This window comes from Uloborus diversus, chromosome 10 (assembly GCF_026930045.1).
Source record: "Uloborus diversus isolate 005 chromosome 10, Udiv.v.3.1, whole genome shotgun sequence".
NCBI lineage: Eukaryota > Metazoa > Arthropoda > Arachnida > Araneae > Uloboridae > Uloborus > Uloborus diversus.
The window spans coordinates 69,951,595-69,979,504 of NC_072740.1; the positions used below are offsets into that span (position 1 = coordinate 69,951,595).

The 27,910-nt window shown below is 32.1% G+C and overlaps 1 protein-coding gene across 1 annotated transcript; it reads right to left on the reverse strand.

Moving 5' to 3' along the window:
* Nucleotides 1-14,959: 14,959 nt before the first annotated feature.
* Nucleotides 14,960-27,008, reverse strand: LOC129231297 (toll-like receptor Tollo). The gene has a single exon (XM_054865585.1). It carries the CDS (start codon nucleotides 26,909-26,911, stop codon nucleotides 23,237-23,239), a length of 3,675 nt encoding a protein of 1,224 aa, XP_054721560.1. The 5' UTR covers nucleotides 26,912-27,008; the 3' UTR covers nucleotides 14,960-23,236.
* Between the last annotated feature and the right edge of the window lie 902 nt (nucleotides 27,009-27,910).

Here is a 27,910-nt window from a genome sequence, read left to right on the forward strand (position 1 = left end):
TGGGCAAAGGGGTGATAGTACATATCGAGACAAATCATACGAAGTAAAAAAGAAGGGTCCTAAATGTCTTCCGAAAGAGATATGCGTCATTAAAGTTTAGGGTCCAAATTTTCAAATGATCATAAAAAACAGAAAAATGGATCGATTCGTTTGCAGTTTTCGCTAAAATACACTACTCATTCATGGCATTCTAAAAACAAGCATAACTCCAAATCTCTAGTTTTTGAGATATGACGTTCTTGAAAAGAATGAGCGATATGAGATTTTAATGCATGTATACTTTCAGTAATTCGGGAAATCGCAGATTTTAATTTCTTGGGGTGGAATATTTTCTGAATCATTCAGTGTAAAAGCCTAAACAAATATTTTACGGCATAAATATTTAATGTGCATCTCGAAAAAATAGCATTAAAAGTTTTGCAATGGAAATTTGAAAATTTCTTATTTTTAAGTTATAAATATTTTTTTAAGTAATATTTCTTTATATTATATTTGTCTCCCGTCATATGATCAAATACTGTCGTACAAAATGAAAAAATAATGGAAAAAGAACGAAAGAAAAAAAAAATGCAGATTTCGTAATTTCCTAGTTGGATTGTATTCCCGACATGGAATGGTATGTAAAGAAACCACACGAGGATGTCCTAACAAAAGAAGATAGAAAATGCTATTTTACTAGACGAGAAATACATTCTAGAAGTAGCAAAAGGTAAAATAAAAGTGAAAACTTTATTTCTCATGCTCTAATGTCTTTGAATGTATCAAAAGCAGAGGAGAAAAAGTAAATACAATAACATTTCACAAAGAAGAAGTAAAATATGGAGGGAAAAAAACTCATTTCTGTGGATTGAGTTTCGGTTGCTTGTTTGAACCAGCACTCTGTGGAATATTTTCAGAAAATGACATATTCTTAGAATGTATGTATGCGCACCCTTTCAGTTTCAAGAACTGTGTTGTACACAGGTTTACCATGAAAGATGATTTCTTGTTACCTCACTTTTTTAAAAAACATCTTCCTCGAACTATATGTAAAAGCTGAAGAAAGAAAGAATAACTAAAGCAGATTACATTATCTTGGATTTCTTGACTCGCTGGTCCGCATTCGGCAAAAAAAAAAAAAAAAATTATATTGTTAACAGCGCTTATTACTTTTAAAAAATAAAAAAGGTATAAATATTTTAAAGAAAAACGTGTTATTCTAAGCATTATGTTTAAAAAAAGTAATATACGAAAGTTTGAATACTATTGCATGTTTTTTTTTTTTTTTGGGGGGGGGGGGGAATTCTTTATAACAAATTGGTACAAAAAAAAGCTTGTCTATAACTAAGCAACCCTATTTTAAAGTTATCTAGTGGTGAAACTATTGCTCAGAAATTAACGAGATTTCGTGTACAACATAATGAAAGGAAAGGAAATTGTTTGAGCTAATAAGGAATAGTTAAAAATTTCAACGCCAGACAGCGCATTTTTATGAGTGATGCATTTATTACACATTTACGATGGTACAGATATTGCATCAAAACATGTTGAACATAACGATTATCATTTTCGTCTACCTTCTGGAATCGTAAGTTACCGTGTTTTACAGTCGACCGGAGTACATTCAAGAAAATGCTACGAAAATGTTTTGATATGTTGTATTTAATAGATAGATCGCATAAAGATCGCATAAAATTCAAGGATTAGCACGATTTCCAAAATGTTTCAAATACCTCCAAAGTCCAAAGCTAAAAGTCACGCGGATCGAGGTTAAGTGATCGGAAAGTAATGTGTTTCATTAAAAAGCCCTCTGGTGTCAAAAGTTTGAGGTATATTTTTAAAAAAAATTTTACTCCCTCAAACAAAGTTCCATATTTTCAATATATATCATATACACAAAAGTTTCGGAAATTTCTGAGCAATAGTTTCGCCTCTAGTCAACTTTAAAAGTAGGGTCCTTAAATAATGGACAACCTGTACTTGGATTCTTTAGGAATACTTGCATTGTAAATTTTTCTTAAAAATAAAAAAACAATGCTCGAAATGAAATGGAAACAAAACGTTTGTTTTATGTTCTTCTTAGAAATATATCACTAACTAACAAAGAAAATGAAATAAAACGAAAAAAAAAAATTATTCATTTGTTTGTTCTCCTAGAACAATGTCAGTAATTATCAAAGAAGCAAACTATTTTCCCTTCAACAGTTTTAGAAATTCAAGTTCAAATAAATTGAGTTTCCTGGTAGATTTTTTCAGGTAACATAAACAGGAAAATCCAAAGTTGATAAAAGGGTCTAATTATCTTTTTTTTTTTTTTTTTTTTTTCTTGTTCTGCTGAAATGACGGATGGTTAGTAACATAACACTTGCATTGATGAAAAGTTCTAAAAACTAAAATATTGAATTTCTATATGACACATAGTAAAGAGAAAGATAACTCGTTTAAAAGATCCAAATGCAATTAAAGTAAATATACTTCAAAAATTGGAGTTTGAGACAGAAATGTAAGTCCTAACATAATCGCGGATGCATGCGATTCACTGCGAGTTTAATGTTGTTCTTATTATCTCGTTTTTGTTTGGTTAAATAATTAAATTGGTAACACTTAAGATAGAAAAATCATACCACGCTTCTCATACTGGACAAACGTGTTGTTCGTCAAAACTTGAATGTAGATAAAAATAATTCCTGAGTGGAAAAAAAATAATAAGAACAACTATCCTTAATATTGCATGCAAAAATATTACAATAGTTTATGGTAAGCTGAATGGTTAGAAACAGATGGTCAGAATATGATTCAACAACACATATTTATTACGTTCAAATCTATGGCGTAAAAGTCATGTTACTAAAACAACCCAATAGTACCGAAAATTTTATAATACTAGTTTATTTCATGCAAAGCAAAAAAAACTCATTTTTTTAGATTACGTTTACATAGAATAAATTAAATACCAATGTTTCCTTTAGTATTTCTAACAAAAAGGCTTGTAACTATTATGTATAAAATTATAATGTATTTTGATTCTCAAAAATATATCATAAATAACAAAAATAAAAGCATTATTACAAATTGAATAATTTCCACGCTTTGTCAAAACCCTTTTTCACTCCCGTAGATTCTGCGGAATAACTTTCTCTGTTTTGCCTTTTATTGTAAAAATCTTCAGAAAGTAAAGTCGATAGCATTTTCACTTTCTAATAGAACTTAAACGTACTTTTAAATCTTATATCAGTCATCAAGTAGCAAGCTCTCTTTCTAGATGGAAATGATTATTTAAAAAAAAAATTCTTTAAATCACATTCGGAAAGTTTGAATGGTGAGAAAACAGTTAAAAATGATCAATGTAAAAAACATATATATATATATATATATATATATATATATATATTAGAAAATCTGTGTAATGAGAATATTTTTAAATCCAGTAAACTCAGATAAAATCAAGCTACGTAGTTACTTTTCTTTGCAATATTTTACATAAACTTTTATTACAACATATTTGCAATGCTATATTTTCTCACTCCATTTCTCTCTCTCCTAGCCTTCCAAAAATTGAGCTCTGCTATCAAAGCCATCAGGAGACTCCACGGGAAATACAATGTTACCATTTTATTGGATCAAGCTCTAGCATATTTAAAGAGCAACGACCCTCATAGCACACATTTCCAGTTGATATCAAACGCGGCAAAAACTAAAGGGAATTTCCCAACAAGAAAATATATTGTTTTCATAAAGTTGTCGAAAGGTACAAATGCAATCCGCAAGAACTAATATCATAAATAAAGGCTACACAAACTAAGGGAAGGTCAAAGCGGCACCTCAGTAAACAGTGCGCGATAAAAGCTCAGAGTGGCGGCCTAATAATATAAGCATCCGATCCATAGCTCGGAGGCATCGCATTAGCGAAGGACTATTATTAGAGCCCTTATCAGGCAGATGAAAAATGATACAATTGGTATCTTTCGTAATGACCTAACAACATTTTACAGACAAGGGCCGACCTGCGGCTCATTGTGGCTGAATTTATCTTACATTTTGAGGGCAATTTCCATTATTTTCGTTCTCGCAACATTGTTGATTGGAAAACGCATTGCCACACTTTAATCGTCTCCAACTTTGGTTCATAATTTTCTTTAATCTTCAAATCGTATTTTTTAAAGCCAGGCTTGCTGCTGGGATGATCGTCAAAAAAGCAAAAGTTAAAAAACGAAAATCCTCCGAACAAAATGGCTGAATAACTTTCATTGTTTGATGAATCGAACTTGTAAGATATTTTTGGAACTCATCCATCTATTTATAAGTTTTTTTCTTCAAAACTTCTCAGAAATTGCTTTAAAAATTTGTTTTGTACACTGATGACTTATATTGTAGCCATTCGAAAGTAAAATATTTGTGATCATTCCTTTTTTAAATATTTATTCAAAATCATCCTTTCATGATTTGATGTGATAAATTATGAGTTTCTATAAAAACTTTCTTATCTAGACTGCGCCCATCGTCGGCACCATGCTAAACTAACAAACGTTAAAATTAGCACTTTGAAGGAGAGTAACTTTTTTCTCCACCTGACGCATTTAGTCATTTTCAAATGTTTTAATTTTTATAGATGACTTTAAGTGTAAAACTATCATTTAGGGAAGTTATAACCCGTGGGTAGTCCTTTTTTGAGTTTTGCGGCAACCACTGAATTCGAAAAAGGGATTCCTGATTTTTCGCTATTCGTTAGTTTAATCATGGTATCGGCGACATTTAAAAATGCTTTATGAGAATCTCGCGAATTTTTATAAACATTCCCTTATCTTTGTTCATCTAATGATAATTTGTATCTGCAGTTTCACAGGAATATCATATTAAATTGAGCTTGAAAAAAATATTATAAATGATCCTTTCTACGTCCATATAGCCCATCCATTATAAAAACATCGATGTTTAAATAAAAAAAGTTTCGAAAACATCGACGTCTTTTATATTTAAATAATTTAATAATTTTAACAAATATATATATATATATATATATATATATATATATATATATATTATATATATATATATATATATATATATATTTAAAATTATTAAATTTTCTAAAAAGATTGAATAAACCTATTATTAGCTAATAAATAACAGATATGGATAAAATCTTTGTAATTTGGAAAAGAGTTTGTCTTCATAAAATTTAGAAGTTTCGGATAAAACTGAAATTTTTATGACGAGAAAACAGTTACTGTGAAAATATCTTAAGTGATTCGTTTATGTAAAGAAAGGTTTGTTTGAGAATACCATAACTGGGATTCTTTGTTCCAATTAAGTGATTGTTGTTAATAACATAAGTTTTCAAAAAACTTGCAAAAGTCAATTTGAAGTGAAGTTGTTCGGTTCAGTTTATCAGTCTTAATTATTTCAAAGTAAAAATTGCAATTTAAAACTAAATTATTGGTTACAATGTTGAAGAAAGTAGTTTTTTCAGAAAATAAAAACATTGATACAGAAATACTATACTTATGTATGTAAATAACATTTTATTTCCTAAGTTGGAAGTCCAAGATGTAAAATGCTAAAAAAAAATATTGAAATTTTGAACAAGAACGACATGCAGTAGGATAATAAAAGAAAAAATGCTGACTAAGACATCCATTAAATTGGACCATTACAGTTAGCCGAAATCAAAATTAATGTACCCATTGTAAAAACAATGATAAGTTACTTCATTTCCTCTTCTTTGTTCATAATTCATGAGTTGAAACTGAGCAACGAAAATGAAGTTCTTTCGCAATAAAAATGGCAGGTGTATACAAATTTTTAAGGTCTACATGTACATTTTTCTGCTAAAACAGCAATAATGAATGAAAATAATGAAAAATTTAAACAGTGTCATCAAAGGCTTTCATTTTTCTTTCAGAAATACCGCATTTGTAGTTGTTCATGTGATAATTTCAGTTCATGTGATAATTTTTGATGACTGCTAAGCCAGTTTTCAATTGGAAAGATTTAAAGTATAACCCCGATTTAACGATTGTCAAGGGATTGGGAAACGTTATTGTTAAATCGAGGGGCAAAAACGTGCAATGTACTCAAATTCGGACCAGTTAAACGCATAGATATTAAAGAATCATTAAATTGAGCAAATCGTTCAATCGGGTATCGTTGAATCGAAATTATACTGTATTTTATTTAGTATCATTTTTTCTTACTATTTTAAAGGCACCTTACGCTTTAGCACGGTAGCTTCGCACTTACTGGACACATAAATTAATGAAAAAACACATTAGCTACGATGAAAACTGTAGTCACATCAATTTAACGTCACAAGTTTGTATTAGGTGGGAAAATAACGGTCAGAAATATTTTACAAACCTTTATGTCTTTACATCGACAACCCAAAAAAAGTATGTACAATTATCAGTGTGAAACTGCTGCAATCTAAAAAACTGGGCTGCATCAGCATATAAAGCTTGCCGTAGTTTGAAAAGACAAAGTGTATAAGTAAATTCTCCCTTCATAAATCTGGAAACAAACGTAGATACGGTATTTACTTAAACTAAAAGCTTCTTTATGGCTTGAATACAAAAAGAAAAAAAAGCATAGAAAACTTTGGTCTGGTTTTTATGCTATTCCTTCAGTAGTAGTTATCAATTCCTAACAAGATGTTTAGAACCTTCGCTACGAATGCCAGAGGTCGTGGGTTCGATTCCCACCAGTACCCATAGTGTCAGTTTATCTCTTTGTGCTGCAAATCTTTCTTGTGTTGTCTTTTACGTTTTTCAAGAATTAAAATCTCTAGAGGCAATAGGATCCCATATCTTTATAATGATGATTAAATACTAGAAAATCGCCCATTTAGGTATGACGGGTGAAAATTGCTTCTACATTTGAACGAAGCTATCGCCTGTTTGGTGATATTTTGATAGTTAAAATGTTAATCCTAACTCCAGTGGATTAACCCTTAACTTTAGTAGATTGCGTTTATTCTTGACCCCGTTTTCGATTCTTCATTCTAACTAAAATTACAGTCTTACCAGTAAAACAGTTTAGTTACCATATCCAGTTCAGCCTCGTCAAAATAAGGCATACCCCTGCATGTGAAACATTACGAAAAATATTATGAAATGATCATACTATGGCAAGAGTTTCATTGTTGATGACGTCAAAGCGTTACTCGATCAGTGAATTATTATATATGGTCATTCTTCAAAAAGTGTAACTTTTCTGTCACACGCCTTTTGCAGTAAAAACTTTAAGGAACAATTCATTTAACAATGCTTTTTAATTTCATCAAAAATATATCTATTTAAACCTGCCAACAATTTTTTAATAATAACTTTTATTTTAGAATATTTTTGACTCACAACATGAGAATTATCACCTCCGTGGCATCTCACCTTGTGTGACGGTTTATGTTGATTAATAACTTGTTAAGTTAACATTATGTAAATATGTATTTGTTATTCCTTTCCCAAGTGTCTCAAATATTAATTGTTTAAGGATATTTAATTTTTTAATATTGTGTTTTAGTTCGTTTTAGTAGGATAAGGAGCTATGTCACACAATAAAATCTCACCTCCGTTATCTAAACACAAAATGCCATTGCTCATTAACACATGGCAGTAATGACATCACATTTTATTTTCCATGATACGAGAGAGCTCTTTGTTTATTTTCAGCAATAAAGAAGTTGTGAGATTTTTGTAGAAGATAGATTTTACTTTGAAAACTAATTTTGGTTATTGTGACTTCTCGCCTCCGTGAACTTGAATTTTAGGGATGTAAACTAATGTAAAAAAAGAAGTTAACCTGATTTCATATGTTTAACATGTGCAGATTATAGCAATGATGGGAAAAAATATTTCCATAAAAAATGTATTCATTAAGCCTATATTAATGTAAAATTCCTCACCTTCGTGACAGACCTTATCAATGTCATTATTTCTGAGGTAAAAAAAAAAAAAATGATGGAGGGAAAATACATCAATCTTGGGCATTCTACCAAAATTATAAATTCCCAGCATATTCTCAAATTTACTAAACACCATTTATAACATATATTTGAACTTAAAGCATAACTATTAATTAAGCCGGACTTTAATTAAGAGAGCTTAACATTAGATTCCCAAGGATCATTGAAATAGCTCATTGTTTGCACAATTAACAAAATTACTACTTTGATATTAAGTTGGCCTCGATTTTTAAACAGGAAAAGTCCCCCCCCCCTTTTATTTACGGGAACAAAGCATTTTTTAAGTTTTGTTAATTTATGAGTAAAATAATTGGAACTTAGTTTAGTTAGTTAGGTCATATTTTGTGGTAACTCCAAGTAGGTAACACTTTCATATAAGAATAAAAAAAAGAAAACAAAAGATTTTGAAATTAAAAAAATATTTGCGTTTAAAAGTTACATTTTCTGGAGAATTACCCATATATGAGGATAGTACAAAAACAACAACAGCAGCAACAAAGCATTGAAGTTATTTGTAAAATTTTTAGGGAATCATAAATACCTTTTTAGAATTATAAAGCTTGTTTCCCCTTTTTTAATGAAAAGAGTAAGTGATTTTTTATAAACTTTTGTTTTATGTGCATTAATGTTTGTTTTCTAATTCTTGGAGGATTTGCTGCAATGTGAAAAATTGTGTTAGATGTTTTATCGTCAATCACTGACACTTGCTTTGAGTTTGTACTAAATTTCTTTTTCCATTGTGATATTGGGATTTCTGTAAAGTCCAATGTAAAAATATTTCTGTACATGCTGTCATTAAATGTGCATGTAATTATTCAATTCAGGCACTTAGAAGCAAATTGATGTAAGTAGACATTTTCAAGTTTTGAGTAAAACGCGTTTAAAGATAACGTCTAAGTAGGTTTCATGAATTTTTTTTTCTAAATCATGTTATACAACCGCACCTACCAGAGCTACTACTACTATCTCTAGTCCCAAGACAGAAAAAGGGTCACCTACCATTTGTATTGGTTATCTCCAAATTCTTAATTTTGCCACTTACATCCTTTTGCTTCTCACTGCTTCAATTTTACTTTACCTTTCAGTATTGTAAAGAGGAAAAAAGTACTTCCACAATGTGAGAGGTCATGATTTTTGACACTTCACCTAAGCTGATAGCAATTATTTAGATAATTTCAAACCGTAAAATTACTATAATTTAGATTAAAACTAATGCAACATAAAGTCTCAGACATAAAACATTTCAATATTTATTGTATTAAAATAATATCAGCTTTAGGTGCAGGATCAGGAACTCCCTTTACGTCAGGCTTTTGCAATTCAATATCACAGCTATTATTTATACCTACTTTTAACGAAAAAAGAGCTGTTGACTGTATGTGTTATACACTGCTTGACAATTGCTAAGGAACAAGTGATTTATGCAAATTTGTATCTCAACCACCTGGCCAATGGAAATAAATTCAAGTTCAGATGGCGTGGTAGACCAAGACTCGTTATCTGTATAAAAGACAGTGCATACACGCTCAAGATTCGTACGAAAATTCACGCTGTTTCGTTTTTAACAAAAGTAGTGCTGGATGTTAGAAAAGGTTTTTCTCTGAAATTATGTTTGGTTCTTGAAATACTTAAGAGTAAAATGTCAGCAAGACATCATTTGAGTATCTACGCTCATGGATGAACGGTTGGACGACTGGAAGCAGGTCAAAGTGTCACCACTGTGGCTGCTGCAATGGGTGTATAAAAAAGTGTCATCTCTCGATTAAAGACGGCCGCTGAAGGTGGAAATGTTTTGCAAAAGCATGCCGAGGGTCGTGGTACGAGCACCACACCTTCAGAGGATCGCTATGTAGCCCTCGTGGCAAAAAGGAACAGAAATTTCAATCTTGGACAGATAGCTGCAAATCTAACAACCGCTTCCGGTACGCATGTTTCTGCAAGAACCATCTCACGGCGAGTAAACATGCAAGTTTATAACATGCATGGTTTATATGCAAGGAAGCCCGTACGTTGCATCCAAGTTCAACCACGCCATCGTCGAGAGAGATTACGCTGGTGTAAGGAACATGTTGGTGGGATCATCAAAATTGGTCTAGAGGGATGTTCTCTGACGAATCTCGTTTCAGTGTGATAAGTGATTCTGGTCACCAACTGCTGTGGAGAGAGCGTGGAACACGTTATGCACAAAAATTTGTTTGCGAACGTGATTGGTACGGCCCGGACGTCATGGTGTAGGCAGGCATCATGCACAATAGCAGAACACCGCTTCACATTTTTGAATAAGAAAGCGATATGTCGCAAATGCATTGCGGAGATGTTATGCTGAACCATGTTCGTCTTTTTAGGGGGGCTGTAGGTCCAGACTTTCTTTTTACGGACGACGATACACGGCCACACTGGAGTATTGAAGTGTCAGACACACTGCAAAGTGAAAACATTCTCTGTATGCAGTGGCCTGCTTACTTTCCCGACTTAAATTCAATTGAACTTGTCTGGGAGGCTCTTGGCAGACGTGTTGCGTGAAGAACCGTCCCTCCCAAAACAGTACAAGAACTCAAATCCGCATTGAGAGAGTAGTGGGAAAACATCCCCCAAGCACTCCTCAATAATTAGTGGTTAGTATGGAAAACAGATGTAAATTGTACATCAGTGTCCTTGGTAATCATACATCATATTAAGGTACTCATGTCTCCATCATTCTGACCTAGATTACTTTTTTGTGGTTGTATGAAAATCATTTAAGTAGGATTATTTTTTATTTTTAAGTTTTTACTTCATTGATGTAGTAATATCTGTATTATTTTGTACTTATAATAAAGGCACATCCTCACTACTAACTATGTATTTCGTTCTGTTACTTAAATCATTATCTATTCTTAAATATTCCAGAAAACGTAATTGTTCCTTAGCAATTGTCAAGCAGTGTAGTTTCTTCGACTAGAAATTTAGATTGTATGACATAGCATGAAGGTGTTTTTAATGAAATAACCATATCGGATCAATAAATACGGTTTTATTATTTAAGAAACCTAAATCTATGTAAAAGAATCCTTTTATAACTTAGATTACATCTTTGATTCAGTAACGATGGTTTCCGATGATGTTCGATATTATGTAGAATTAAAATACAATAGAAATATTAATAAATAGTCTAGCATTTTGAGAAAGATGAAATAATCATTTATAACAATCAGAATTATAGCAGAAGAGGATAAATAAAAGTTTAAACACAATTTTTGCATCTTAACTTTTTTAATATTCAATTCAAGATTTCCTATTCACTGGAAACTAATCGAACTATATTATTTCATAACCATAGAATTTTTTAAAACTATGGTTCACTCAATAATTCTACTAGAGTTTAAACATGTTAACATACATTTTTTTAGAAAATGATATTTGTCTGTACTAACACGTTATTTTCTTTCTTTAGACACATTTTTTTTGTCTCATTTTTGCTGCCGCTTCCATTGAAATATTTGAGTGCTGAGAAGAGACTTGTATACGTTGCACAAGTTAACTTCTAAGAGACGAATACTCCGTACCCGATTTTTGGAGAAAAAGTTCGGAAACGTAAGGGGTTCTTGAATTTAGCTTACGTGAAGTAGAATAAAAAATCAAGATAAAAAGTGTGAAAGAAATTTTTCTTTCTTAACTTTAACATTGCATTTTCGGGCACTAAAATTTGAAATCGTGATTTGCTTTTGGTGTGTTGCTAAATAATATTTATAATTATGTACTTACCTCTAAATATTCTCTTCTGTTTCAAATACAGTTTGGAGGGTTGGAGAGAGACACATATTTCGTTCCTAAGCTAGAAAGGCGAGCCAGAAAAATCGTAACTTGTTGGCTATGTACAGTTTTATGAATTATTTGTTTATATCTGTTTAATGATTTCCCGGTTTGGGTAATAGCAATTCATAGTTTCGTTATTTAATCCTTGTTGGAACAGTGTAATATCCTTTTTTTTTTTGTTGAGTATAGTAAATCATTTTTTAGTAAAATAAAATGCTTTAGGAACAATTGAGGCAGTAAGAAGCAAAGGGGTGCAAGTGCCGAAGTTAAAAATTTGGAATTACCCAGTGCAAATGGTAGGGTAACCTGTCTTATGTTTTGGTACAAGAGATTGTACGAGTAGCAGGTAGGTACTGCTATTTGGCATGAACCATTCAATGAAATACTACCTAGGACCTGAACTTCAAACACGTTTTACTCAACACTTTAAAATGTCTACTTACGTGTCCTTGTGTTTCACAGCCTCAATTGACACAGTAAGAAGCAAAGCGATGATGTAAGTGTATAAATTAAAAATTTCAAGATAACGTACAAGTGGTTGGTTAACCTATTACCCTGTTTTGGGAGCAACTCGTTTAGCTCTGGTAATCGTTGCTATACAGCATGTTTAAAAAAAGAAAAATAATGAAAGCCTACCTAGGACCGGAACTTTATACGTGATTTACTCAAAACTTGAAACTGTCCATATACATCCCTTTTCTTATCACTGCTTTTATTGAGATGTGCCTTTTTCACTTAGAAGGACAGTACAAACCTTGGCAAAGGCGTTAAAACATTCAATACGAAATATGTATGTCCCGTTCAATTACTGAGTACGTACCAGCTTTTAATAAAATCGAATGTGGTACACAACTCGAACAGAAATATAGTCAAGCCAAAAATCCTTCATGCCATTTATTATAATATCCAATTTTCTGAGCAAGCTCTGCCTTAAATACCCCTCCTCGGAAATCAACCCTACATTTTATTTATGCTTTTGCATGAAACTGGTAATATGTGTTGATAAACCGAACTATTGTTAAAAAAAATATTAGCTACAGGTTTTTAAATTAAGAGATTCTTGACCAACTTCTTTGTAAAATGTCCTATTTGACTGGTTGTTTATCTCATCCTTTTTCATGTTTCATAACCTGTTGTTTGTATATTAGGAACTCTCTGGTGCTTTTTTAACTCCAAAGAACCTGTAAATGCTGCAAATATTTTTGTTTTAATGCAAAACTAAAACGTCTTTAACAAGTGTATTTCCAGCCTATGTTCAGTTTTATTTCGGCAACAACTAGGGTAACAATACAGATAACAGACATGCTTAAGATACCGGTCTCGGGTTACCTCAATTTTCAGAGCCTTTTAATGTATTTAGACTTTTTAAACTATTCTTCTCTAATGCAACTGTATCTCATATAACATTTGCCTGTTCTAGATCCTCTGAATTAGTTAATTCTTTTTTTATTTGCTCAATTTTGAAGAAACAAAGTACGACCCCCCAGTAACAGACACCGAGAAATCTGATGATACCCAATAACAGATAGGATGAGGAAAGGGTGAGTTATATGGAGAGAATTCCTTTTTTCTCTTCAAAATGTGCAAAATCATTTTTTTTTTAGAGCTAAAGCCTTACTAAATTCAAATTAACATGAAACATCAGCTGACCTCGTGGTGACTACTCATAACCTTCCACCACTGATTTGTAAATATCTACTGGCTAAAAAATTAACTCTGATAATACTAGATGGCTTCACCGTATTCATGGGACACAGCAACAACATCAGTTTTACTATCCAAAAATTCTTATTATTTAAATCCAAACTGATGACGGTCTGTTACTGGACCTTTGTCTGTTACTGGTGCCGTTACTCTAGTGACTGAGAACATGCAAAAGTATTTAGCAATGATATCGCCTGAAGAACATTTTATATATTCATGCAAATGATTAATTTTACCGTTTAAACTGATGGAGTTCCATTACTCTCAAAGTTACCGGCATTTCTCTCAGTTCCTGATTTATTTTAGAAATTTCACGTTTTTTTTTTTTTTTTTTTGTTCAAATTATGTTCTTCTTTTGACATTTGTAATTATTATTCATTTTTTCATAGAACAGCTCCGAAACTCTTGGATTACCCAACGGTTCACCAAGACTCAACCTCAACGTAAAGTACTTCCGAGGACGGATAGAGGGACATTTCTTCTCTGAGTTATCAGTGAGTTACACATAAACTTTCGAATAATGTTTTCCTAAAACTATCAAAAACATCATGAAAGACATTAACCAGGGTCCATATTTCAGTTGCTAACAGGCACCAATACCATACATTCAGTACAAGCGTATTGGAGCGGTATGTTCTTAGAAGAAAATTTACTTCAAAAAATTGTTTAAACACCTCGTAGTAGCATAAGTAAGCAACTGTTTCTTAATGAATGGTAATCAATGTAAAAGATTAAGCTATTTTTAAATGCATGTAGAAGTCTGTTAGTTTTATTACATTAAAGGATACGGCCTTTCACTACAAATAATAGAATTTGCTCAATGAGTACGATTTTAGGAATGTTTATATTGAAGTCAAAAATACTTATTTTGTGTGTGAATGTGTAAAAAGAAAAAGTGCCTACTGTTCAATGCCATATGAGATTACAATTTAATGTTTTGTAGATGCAAATGCTCGTACTTTACCATAAATGTCTTTGACATTTAAAAAAAAAAAAACGCAACACGTGTTTGCAAGTCATACTGTTATTTATATCGTATTTAACATTGATTTTTCAATTTTAATAAAGTCAAACTCAACCTCATCACTACTAAGCTTAATTCTTCTGGGGCATCATTTGAGGATTTTGACGACGGAGTGTCATTCAGAAGAGTTGTATAAGTATTACTAAACCAACATAAGATATTCTTTAAAATGTATGAATAAATTATTTACACTACAATAACTTCAAACTTCTTAAGCCACGCGACTAACCATTTCAGAAAAATATGTGCGATTAAGGGAAGGTTAAATAGATTAAAAAATATCTCTTCTCATCACATAGTGACTTTCAAAGCCAAACCAATAACGATCATGTATTTGATTCTTCCGATCAATTATTGATCTAATAATTTGAAATCGTAAACTGACACTGGTTATCGAATGAAACTCATAATGCTGTTCAGATTTTTTTTAAGTAAGTGTCAAGACAAAAAAACGATGGTTCGTTAATGATGAAAGAAAGAGACAAAACACATTTAAATGTTTTGGATTTTTAATAAATAAATAACTACTTACATGTATTGATGGAATCATCATGGACTGGTAAAATTTAGTCTACTTAAAAAAATACAGACCATTATTATCTTTCACAATACTGTTTTGTGTATTTGCGTACATAGTGTATGCTAAATATAATATTTTGCTGTACATCATCGGTGAATGCTAGACTAATACAATATTGCAGCCTTCTATACAATAGTGTGCGGTGCTGGCGAACTGTGATGGAAATGTGTGATACAATTTCTAAGCTTAGTAAAAATCACGTTTGCAATTGCGTAAAAATCACACATTCAAATTTTTTAAAAAAAGCCCTAATATTTCTGTTATTTTTTTTTTTACTTTCTTTCCATTAGCTTACGTCATAGAAAATAATAGATTTAATTAATTTTAAATATAAAGAATCTATAATTTCAACATTATTGGTAATGAGCTGATAACCTAGGAAAATATATTCCTTATAAAACGGCAAAAATAATCTTAATATAATGTACCTTAAGAAGTTTGGAAAACAGAGCGCATTGAAATTGAATAGTTTTATAACATGAATTTGGGTATGTTATAAATGTATATCAGTTTCGTGGTATTACAATGCAGAAAATATGTTCAGCCAATCTAAAATTCAACTATTTTAGGATTTGCTTATTTGAATGTTATGCAAATTGAAACACAATGCATAGAATAGAAGCTTTGACTATCTTGCTATTAAAACCTGCGCATATCTGTCTTGGTGTCCTTCGGACTGCTACTATCTACCAGGTCAATGCTGGTACAGTTGGATGCAGGACATCAAGGAAAACTATTCTATACTGTCCCACTCCTCCAAATCTTAAGGGGCAGGTTATACGAATTCATGAAGAGTCTACAGGACATCCAGGGGAAAAGTATTAAAATTAATCAATTATAATCTGCCACAGGCGTCATTGAGCCACCGCAGGCGGCAAACGGGGGAAAGGGAGCAAGTGATGCGAGCAGGGACGGAGCCCCCTTGTATCTTATAATGACATGTTGAACAAATTGTTTCTTTTAATTATTTCTTTTCTCTATTCTGAAATAAATAAGCATGTTTTTATATCACCGAGGTAAAGAAAGAACGTTCACGTAGGCAAGAAAATGATAGTTCAAATGAAAGGTAATTAAAAAAAAATTCTTATTATAGTTTGTATGTAAATTTTATTTTCGTGTATATCATGTATAACCAAGGTATTACTACATTCAGCAGTTAAACGTATAGCGTTTTTAACAAGCTGAAATCTATATATTTTAGAATTATATTTGACAATTTTACACTGAAAATTTCTCTCATAAGCTTGATTGCTGAAGCATTGTTTTGGTTATAAAGGAGATAAATCTAGAGCAGCGGTCGGCAACCCGTCGATCTCGAGCCTATTTTCAATCGATCGCGACAACATTTTTTCTTGGTTTCTATCAGAGTACTATTTTCTTTAACAAAATAAGGTTTAACGTCCAAATTATTTGAAAAATTTCCAAACTTTTTATGTTCAATGGAACTTTTTATGATCATTATTCTATCAATTTTAAAACAAGCAATATACTTGTGGGTGAAAATATTTCTATGTGAGTTAACAGTGTTCACATAACATTATTTTATCAACTTAAGCAACTATTTAATAAGTAGTAAAGTCTATTTTGATAAGATTTCGCCTATAATTTGAAGTCGGCATAGTCTCAACACGACCATTTAACCCCCCCCCCCCCCATGTCGATCTTCTTATTCACCGAACTTGGAAAGTAGATCTTCAGTAAATTTAGGTTGCCGACCGCTGATCTTGAGGTTCTTACAATGTATATCGAAGAATTTTTTTAAATTAAAAAGTTAATCAAAATGAAAAAAGTCACTTTTTTTGTTTGTTATTTTTTGGAGAGTTTATACCTAAGTTTATACGTATTTTTCCCTCTCTAATGAGTCATTTTGATTGATCATTTAAGTTTTTTCGCTAATTTAATTTTTTTATTTTTTTTTAATATTGTACGTAAGATCTTTCTTCAATTTATGTGTGACACGGACACATATAAACACTGAACTGTATTCATAAAGATTTTGCAGTTATTGTACATATATTCACTTTTTTCGCTTAGAAAAGCAGATCTTTTAAAGTCGTAATTAAAAATTTTAATTAGGGTACTTAAGAAATAGAAATATTTTACGTATTTCTATATCCTTAACCAGTAAAATTAGATTGAATTATTTCATAAAAATTGAAATGGAAGATCTTTCTAAACAAACTTTCACAATAAATGATGCAAACTGGATGTGAAAACATCAAAACGTCTAAGTTTTCATAGAATTCATTAGTTTATTTTAACGTTTCTTCGTTTACTTTCTTGTTTGTTAGTTCAAACATTTTCCTTCCAATTAATCTGTTTTACATTAGTTTATAGTCCTTATTTCAGAAATAAATGTATATTTGTAACAGTATATGCATTTTTTTTTCCCTTTAAGTCTGTTCTTTTGAAATTCAGATTTATCTGTAAACTTTATTTATATGACATTGTTTTGTCAGTATTAAACTGTTTTTTTTCAATAACAATTTCTTTAACTGTAACTTGAACCAATTTGAAACATTTTTCTAGAAATGTAATTTAAAAGCAAACGCAACTCTTGGAAAAAATATATAGATGTAAAAAATTAGAAACCTTACACTACGAAAAAATCTTAAAAACAACTTTCCGTCTCTAATGGTATGTTTTTGACTTGATTTAGAAAATTTCAAATGTTTTTCTATGACGTTTATTTTGAAAATCTGGACAAGTAGAACATTTTCAAATTAATTTTTGTTTTGAGAGGAGTTTTAGATCAGAATGTAACTTTAGAGTAATCAATAACGTACTTCTTTAGATACGGAATGCGATGTGATCTTCAACAAATATTTATTGGAAGTACATTTGGTGCATTTTTTTTTCAAGAACAAGTTTCTTTACAGAAAATAACATCAGCTCAATTGCCTAAAAGGGATGCTTAATTTGCAATGAAGCAGAAGGTATTAACTTTTTTTTTTAATTTTTTTTTTTTTATAAAACTGCGAACTATTCCAAAAAAAGAAAATTGCACAATTGCCCATAGTATAACTTCTTGCACAGAAACAATGCTACCTCTAAGTAAAAGTATAATAGTATATTATTATTACTATGCCTGTCTTCAATTTCCATCTTTTTATGAATATTTTAAACAATAAAAACAAAGTTAAAGAGTTTTCTTACCAAAATCTTAAAATATATATTGCTTCTTGGTTGCAATTTTATAGTCTGGAATAAAAGCTGCAAAAATAGTTTTTTTTTTTTTTATGAGAAACTAATAAAGCGATTTGGAAAACATTAACCAATACAAAATATAATTCAATACTTCAAAAGATGATCACAACAAATATTGTTCGTTATAATAGCAATTATTTTTATGCACAAATTTTACATTCCATTTCAACTTTTAGGCTTTATTAAAGATTTAATGCAGCAATCAACTATCAACTTCAGATTATGAAATTATTTTGTATGAAAAATTTATAATTCAAATAATGCTTATGTGTTTGTTTCTTGACAATTTTAAACTTGCACTTGAAGTTTGCACCATATTTTGTAAATATCAGTTCGACAATTATTTTCCAAGATTAAAACATAATTCTTCAACGCCTTAATGATTTCATTACTTTCAAGAAAACGGTCGTAAAAGTGATAATTTTTTTGTTCATGAAAATTATACAAAAAAAAAAAAAAGGTGTTAAAACAATATAGGTATTTATTTTTGAGTTTTGGAGGGGTTTTTTTAGCTTGAACTTTGTGTCCGCTCTAGCCGTGAAAGATCACGGTCACGAGGAGTAGGAGACGAAAGCTACCTCCGTGATTTTTACGTTAGCGAGCTGGAAGGGGTTTAAAAAAAAAAAAAAAAAAAAAACTTAATTTTAATCTCTGATAATTAAAACTGAACTATGCAATGAACATATTTGTTCGATTCACGTCTTATACCAGTTTAGGCAAAGATTCACTGCGTTCTTAAGCTGCAAAAAATACTTTTTTGGATAACTTCGGATAGTGTCTTTTAGCTGAAAAACTAATAATCTTCGAAAAAACATTAGATACTTTTCAGAGTTTTTTAGTACATCCCTCATACACTTAACAGTTATTTTTCAGTTTATTCTTTAGCGAAAGGTTATGACGATGATTTATTGAAAGTATTTTTAATTTGAATAGCAAAATGAAGAAAAAAAAGGAAATAAAAAAATCTGTTGAATTTGATTGTTTTTTGAACAAAACTTTTTATGTACCATTTAGTACTCAAACACATTTAGTTCTTGAATTAATATTAATAGTGTTAGCAAGTACAGTGAAACCTGTGTAAGTTGACCACTTGCGGTGCAGTACTTTGGCGGTCAACTTAGACGGGTGGTCAACTTATAAAGGGCGGTAATAATTTTTTTTTTTTGTCATTTCTTGCACCATGTATTCATTTTTTGAGGAATTCACCCTTACTCTTGCTGTTCAACTCACTTTCATTGTTTAACATTACTGAAAGTGAAACAATAATTAAAAATACTATTCAAATAATTTTGTTAGTTTTTCCTTGTTTTTAACTATATTAGACACTTTAGTTTTAGAAATTCCATATATGCCAGCTAATATTCTCTGGCTTTTTCCGTTTTCAGTTAATTTTAATATTTCATACTTTTTATTAATCTCAAGTTCAGCTAACTTTCTTTTTGAAACCTTTTTATGTAAAACTTATAGCACAAAGAGCAACAAGCTCGACTCTCCCAGTTCATAAAGGCAAAATCAAAATACCCTATCTCTTAATCCCTTGCACCAGAAACATGTAACTTTACTCATTAGCAAGCCCAGATCTGCGGACCCGCAGTGCGAGAGGCCCGCGTCCTAAAAGGGGCTAACGGCCCTAGAAATTGAAGAAAAAATAGAAAAAAAATCTAGCATTAAGGCTTATTCACTTTACTAATAGACACTGCTGGCCACTAGGGAGGGGCCCTACATATTTTGTTGCAGGGGAATCAAAATGTATAGATCAGGCCTGCTCTTTTTAGTACAATTCCTGTGTCACAACATATTGCAACGGAAAGGAAAGACTTTGAACTTTTCTACTGACATCTATTTTCATTGAACAGAGTACAAAAAGCTATATCTCAAATAGAACAACAAATGAAAAACAAGTTTGGAGAATAAAGAGCAGCATAAGCTTTATGCTGCTGTTTAGTTAGTAAAATGCTGTTCTGTCATCAAAGCATTAAAAACATTCTTGGAAAGCTATGAAAAAAACATAATAATAATTTTAAAAAATAACTAATAAAATAAAATAATTTGCTGAAGAAAGTTAAAAAAAATAAACCAAGTGGTCAACTTACAAAGGGTTTTTTACAATACTCCAAACCAAATTTGGCGAACATTAGTGGTCAAGATAGACAGGTGGTCAAGATAGAGAGGTGGTCAACTTACAGAGGTTTTCCTTCATTATATGAGATAGGACTAATTCCGTTCCCGACAAAAGCGGTCAACATAGACAGGTGGTCAACTTACAAGGGTGGTCAACTTTACAGGTTTTACTGTAATACCTTTTCTCATTACCTTAATTTAGATTTTATTTTTACTTTCATAGATCATGGTAATGCATGTCATATAACCGATACCGGAATCTTAGAAAATGAATATCAGTATCACAGTGATTTTATTCAAATTATGCTACTTTTTTCATTTAGTGGGATAAAATTTCCCCGTGACTTTTTTGGATTGATTTCTTTAAAGAGGTTTTAAGGCAAATTTTGTACAAATTAAAATTATGATTTTTGTTCGATTCATAATATTTCAAAAAAACTAACAGAGGAGTACATACAATTTACATAACAACCTAAGTTCTGATGTATTTTTATTTTATTTTAGTTTTCCATATTCTATTCTCTAAGCAATTAAAAAATAAATAAATAAACAGAAAGCTTACCGGTTCTATCTATCCTTCTCGATTTATAAAACTAAATGTTTTTAAAAATAAAGGAAATGTTTCTGTTGACATTTATTTTTAAAATTAGCGAAAGAAATGTTTTGAAATTAAGTTTTCTACTGATAATCCAGCATAACTAACTTTGAACTGATCTAAGATCTTTAACTTTACGTTAGTAAATACATAACCAATAAAATATTTTTTTTTTCAAAAGTAACGAAACAGATTCGTTTAAATTAAAACAAATTTCAAAAACTATGATTACTGTTAATTCAAATCAAGACTAAAAAAGTTTGGCCCTTTAAAAAACTTACTAGATAAAGAATAAATCGTCAATAACAGAAAGCAAAATAATAATTATAGTGAAGAATGTTACATTCTGTTAAATTTGAAAAAGATCTGTCTCACAGTGTTGTTGTATGAAAACACTAGATATTATTGCAAACAATTTAAGAGTGCTATAATTTTGGAAATGTAATATCAGGTTACCTTAGAAAATAAATGATATAACGCAATTGCTACAGCCGCTGGAAATAGTTCCGATAGTACGAAAAAAAATTCATTTTATAAAGTTTCAAAACTGATATTATGTATATAGGTAATTTAATTCGGATAAATTAACGTCAAAGGTAAAATTTTGATATCGTTAAAAACATATTCCATTTAAAAATTTCATCTAACTCTTTATCCCCCAAACAAAACTTTTAAAACAAAGTCTTTTCAAAAATATGACATTTTGAGAATCCATTTAATTTTATTTAAACTAACGATTAGTTACTTGATTTTTTTTAATGTAACTTTATGGGTTGGTCATTTTATATTAAACTTAGGATTGCTCTTCAATTGCACTTCCCTAACTATCCTAGTTAGGAAATAAAGCAGATCATTTAAAACAAAGTAAAAAATATTAATAACTATGACCTAAAGCACAGTAATCAATATATTCAAGCTACATTTATACAAATTCCAATATAAACTAGTCTTATTTGTTTGCGCCATTTTTTTACTTTTCAATTTATATAAGCCTTTGTTTCTTTGTTAAATATGAAAGTAAATATAATTGGTTTGAAAATGTATCTATATTTTTCCTTTTGCGTAACTGCATATGATATATTCGAGCAATAGCTTCATTTAACTAAAAATGCAATAAATTTAAAACACTCTTCTGTAAAACAATAAAACTGTCAGCTGTCATGTAGCACTCGTTAGGAGGAAAAGCATAATTTACTTGTGCGACTTAATTTAGAGTTTTAAGAAAACATCAATATTTATTTTTAAGCAAGCATTGGCAATAACATTTTGTGGCAATTTTCTACATTTAGAGGCAATTTTTCAAGTGAAAAAATAAACCGGCTTTCGAGGATTGCAATTAATAACCTGAATAAAAATGTTATGAAAATTAAAATATGTTCAACGTATTCTTCATGATCAGAAATTTCCATCACAGTTCGATCACAATTTTGCAAAGATTTAGATTCTATAGCTATTTTATAAAAGAAAGTATTTCAAGAAAATTCCAAAATATTAAAACATATAAAACAATTTTTTCTTCATTTTTTTCATTTTTTCAATGGAGGAATATATTGCCGTAAATAGATTTCAAACTTTCACCACTTTCAGTATTTACAGATTCATAAAGTAACCTTTCATATGATTCAGCAAAGGATTTAGCTCAGTGAAAACAGATTTTAGGTAAAACAGACGAAGAATAGAAAATTTTCAAACAAAATAATTAACATCTATTTCAGTATTTAAAAAATTTTGGACTTTTTATAGTAATAATACAAAAAACAGTTACAACAGTGATTAGAAAGTTTATCAACAATGCTTTGAAGCTTATTCAAGTGAATTGCATCATTTTTTTTTTGTTATTCCCATAAAGTAATTTAAGATATCTTTAAGCACGTAAAAAGAGAAGTATGAAAAAATAAGAAATATTAAACAATAATTCCATCTATTATATGACAAAATAACGCTACTACACGAGTACATAAGAAATCACTTCTTTGAAAGTCTATGAATATCACAATCGTTTCAAGGAAAAGCTTTTTATCCATGTCACAAAAAAAAAAAAAAAAATATTCCTAGCAAAATGACTTTGCACTTACCCTTGAAGCAAGCCAACTAAAACCATCAACTCCAGTATAAACTCTGCAAAAGCAGCAAATAGTAACATAACAAACTGCTTCTAAAAATATTCTGCTGCCATGACTTGTGCTAGTTATTGAAATAATGATAGTATGAATGATAGTTGAGATTGCAATTTGATCACCGTTTTGGTGTCGGGATCAACTGAAGCATTTTTTTTCAAATATGCACAGACACGGAATGGTCATTAGAGTGACAGCGCTCTGATTTCCTTTTCTTGATATCTGGAAGGGCATATCGCAATTTTTCCCAAAACCTACGATCGCTGGATCGGAGGAAAACTCCGGTCTTTAACCAGAGTCTCAGATCAGGGTCCAGGTCTCGCTGGTCCACCCGGCCTACAAGGATCACAATAAGCTTGTGTTTGCAGGTCCTCAGCACCTCGTGGTGCGCGGATCGGAATTCGTAGCGGCACCATTCACTGCGGAGGAAGTTTTCAGAGAGGACAATGACGGTCCTCCACGAACTCTCCATGGCCTCGATGACAGCATCTGTCAAGTACCCGCCAATCGGGAGATCTCGGTAATAAAGGCACAAACGAAAATGCGGATTCCCGCATTCGAGCTCTGCGGCAAGTTGACCGACGAATGCTTCGTCTTTTTTACTATAAGAAACAAAGGCGTCGAAGAGTTTTTCATCGTCTTTCACAGTCCTGCTGTCGGAACTAAAGATACGTACTCCATATTTGGAAAAGAACCAAACACTCAAACGTTTTCGAAAGACAAACATGAGAACTATAGCTAAAAACAGTATAAGAAACAAGGATGCGATTAGTATAAACAAAGGCATAAAATCATGCACTCTGAAAGACTGGATGTAACTTGTAGTGGCTGTTGTAAAGTTTGTGCACGTTGTCATGTTGAATTCAACTAACGGTAAAGTGACCGTTTCATTGTAAACACAGTGCACTCTGAATATATCGTGCACGAGATCTTCTCGTGATTGCAGCCAATTAGAAAAATCCCCTACAAACTGGCATTCACAAGCCCAAGGATTGTTGGAAAGCTGTATGTCGACTAGTTTAGAGTTTTGGTTTAAATTCCACACTTGAAACTCAATGATAGAATTATGGTCCAAGTGTAACACTTCTAACGCTCGTAGTTGAAGAAATGTAGTGTTGCCGACAGTTGCTATTCGATTGTGTGATAAATATAGTTCACGAAGATTTACCAAACGCTCAAATTCATAACCGTGCAACAGTGAGATGCGATTATGCTGTAGATATAAAGTTTGTAGTGACTTGAGACCATTAAATGTTCTATTATTTATCACATGAACATTACTATTATTCATGAATAGCACACGTAAGTTTTTTCTGCCAATAAATGTATGACTTGAAAGTGATGGAATATCATTTCCATCTAAATACAACTCTGTCACATCCATAGGAATTCGGCGGGGCACAGAGATATGATTTTGGGAACTGCAGTCAACAATGTTCGTGTTCCAGCTCTGATCATAAAAACAAGTGCAATTCTCGGGGCATACCATTTCACAATCACAGGCATCGAATTCACAACAGTGGCAGAGTGCAAAACAGTGACTTTTGTAATGACACAGGAACTGAGAGGAATGTGCATGCACAATCGGAACTGTCGTGCGCTGACGATTAAAAGAAAGTTGGCATGTAATGTCCTCAATATCAACCATGCGTGGGTACTGCCGAGACTCGTCCAGCGAGCCTATTCGTTGTATCCATTCCATATTGCAATCACACTGGTAAGGGTTTTCTGAAATAGAAAATTCTGGCAAAGGTTTCCGATTGCGAACTTCTGTTAATCGAAAAGCATTCACTTCTAACTTCTCGAGATGATTTCGAGTCAAGTCTACTCTTGTGAGATTCGGTTTTCCCATAAAGGTGAAAGGATGAATAGTTTTTAAATGGTTATCATTTAGAAAGACAATTTCTATGCCGTTTGGCAATGATGAAGCATCAATCTCAGTTATATGATTTAAAGAGGCATCTAACGTTCGTAACTTAAGCACGGCTTCCATTTCAAAGTAATTTCCAAGGATTTCAATTTGATTGTCATGGAGATCAAGCCACTGCAAGCCAACTGGTACCAGGGCATAATCGAACCACTCAATGCGATTTGAAGATATGTTCAACATTAACAGGTCGTGTAAATTATTAAACAGTCCGTTCACATCAGGCAAGAAATTTGAATCTAATCGTAAAGCATGTAAGTACAAAATATCATCAAATGTGCTCTGTTCGACAGAGTAAATCTCATTATTTGCTAAACTTAGAATCCTCAAAGACGGCAGCTCTTCAAATGCACCTCTGGTAAGATTTCCAATCTTGTTTCCACTCAAAACTAAGCTATACAAATTATCTATTCCTAGATAGCTGGCGTTGTGAATATCAGTTATTCTATTATCGGACAGATCAAGACTACGAAGTAGCTGCAATGGTTGGACGGCTGATGGTACGGTGTTTAATTTGTTTCCAGCCAAATTCAGTTCCATCAAAGCACTATTATTGCGAAAGGCATCAGTGTGGACAAAATCAATATCGTTACTATTTAGCAACAGTACATTAAGCACATTCAGTCCGCTAAACGTTACTGAAGTAAGTCTTTTAAGCCTGTTGTTATTTAACATAAGAGAATGCAGCTTATAAGTAGAAGAAAATGCATAATCTGAAATTACCTCGATTTCGTTGTGGCTAAGATGCAATACTTGAAGACTATATTGACTTCGAAAAATGCTTGAATCAATTTGGGAAAGTCGGTTAAAACTCAAATCCAATGAAATAAGGCGAATCAAATCAGCAAATGTTTCTGCGCCTAGCCAATGGCTAGTAATTTCATTTCGACTTAAATCAAGAACCAAAAGCTGCTGCAAACTGGCAAACAATCCGGGGGGTATAACGCTAATTGAGTTGTTTTGAAGAAACAATTCATTTAAATTTTCACAGGGTCTTAGAACAAATGGAGGAAGCGCAACCATTTGATTGCTGGACAAGTCAAGAACACTAAGATTTTCCAAACCATAAAAAGCAGATTCTTCCGCTCTCGATATGACGTTATGGTCAATACGTAGTTCTCTCAATTGATTAACAGCAGCAAATCCTTTGTTGGACAGCACCTTAATTCTGTTGTATGATAAATGGACACGCTGGACGTCTACTAAGCATAGCACATTATCACGTCCGCCTGTAGACAATCCGACGTTAGATATGTCCGAAAAGTTATTCAGAGTAAGATTTAATGACACAAGACGTCTCAAAGGGCAGAGTAAAGTCTGAGGCAAATGTCCTAAATTGTTTTCTCCCAGTTCTAACTTCTCTAATGATAGTAACTGAGAAAACGTTTCAGCCGACAATCTAAGAGCAAAATTTCCGTTTTGGACGTTTCTGGACCTGATTGTTAAATTGGTCAGTTGAGAAGCACCACTGAAAGCCATTGGAGGAATACTGGATAATTTACAGTCCTCAATATACACTTCTTTTAAATTTTTCCACATACCGAACGTATTGTTCACTAAATTCTCAGAATCACCACGCGCTTGTTTCGAAATGTAGCTATTATCACATTTCACTTTTAACTTCACAGTTCTCTCTGGGTGGATTGATGAAGGATTGTGGAATATGTCATTGACATTTTTCACGTTGCACTTCACATAGAGTTCATCCGTATGACTGAACAGCGGTTCTGTTATGCAGAAGTCCGAACTTCCATCACTCACAATGCTGGCTGTTGAAGGCATGGAACAAATAATGACTATCAGAAGCGACAGAGTTCGAAAGCCGACTAGTTTCAAGCACATGGTTTTACAGCAAATGTAGCCGAGAAGTGAAGTATGAGAAGGCACTATCTGCGATGATCCCATGACGCGATGAGCTTGGAACGCAACCGGGCTAGACACCGGGTGTTCCGCATGGTTCTGCTTGCAGCGATGGTCCCACGCTGCCCCCGCGTCACCTTGCATCACTGAGCGAGGTTCGGTGGCCGTCCCAACACGTGGATTTGGTCTCCGCCCTCTCCGCCGCCTCAACCAATTGCAGGAAAGGCCATTCGGGCGAACAAGAGTCACAAGTCGAAGCTCACACTTGACGAGGGAGAAAGTCCCGTGCGGCCGAACCGCACCGAGGCGAATCCTGTGGAAAGAGAGAAAAGACACAATGAATGCGGCGTTCACGAAACGATGGGGCAATTAGATGCCCCTACCTTCACGCTTCATTTTTAACACCTGGCGCTCGCTACTGCGCCTTACTTTTATAAAATAGAAAAATGTCCGGGAAGATTTGTGCAGGAAGTACACACATTTTAGGATATTGTACATCAAGTTAGGGTGAAATTGATCAAAACCAGCAATAATAGCAAATTCATACAATATATACCGGCAGGCTGACTTTTCTATCTGCGAAAAAACATAAAATGCTCAAAATGAAATTTAAACACAAACAAATAAGTATCTATATTTAAAAAAAGAAAACCCTTACATTTAGTATGAAGGTTTTTTTTTTGGGGGGGGGGGAGTGCATTTATTTAGGTATTCTTTTAAATATTTCCTAAATAATTTATAACTGCACGTATCTTATGAAATTGTATTTTTTACTGTGTATAAAATGGAACATATCAATTTCATAAAATAACCAAATTTAATTGAAGTGTTAACATTCCTGGAGATTTAAATGTGACTTAAGATTTTACTAATAATCAATTCATGTCACACTGATAAATTGTGATATATAGTTCGACTCCTTACTGTGAGTAAGAAGTCAGATTATCACCGATTCAAATCTGTAAACGCTGTTGTTTTTCAAATGCTAGCCTTAGTTGAATCGGCTGTTGGCAGTTGCTTGACATTTAAAGTTTTGAAAAAGCT

What these genes read in the sequence shown, in the direction of transcription:
- LOC129231297 (XM_054865585.1), bottom strand. Translation starts at nt 26,911, where the DNA reads ATGGGATCATCGCAGATAGTGCCTTCTCATACTTCACTTCTCGGCTAC.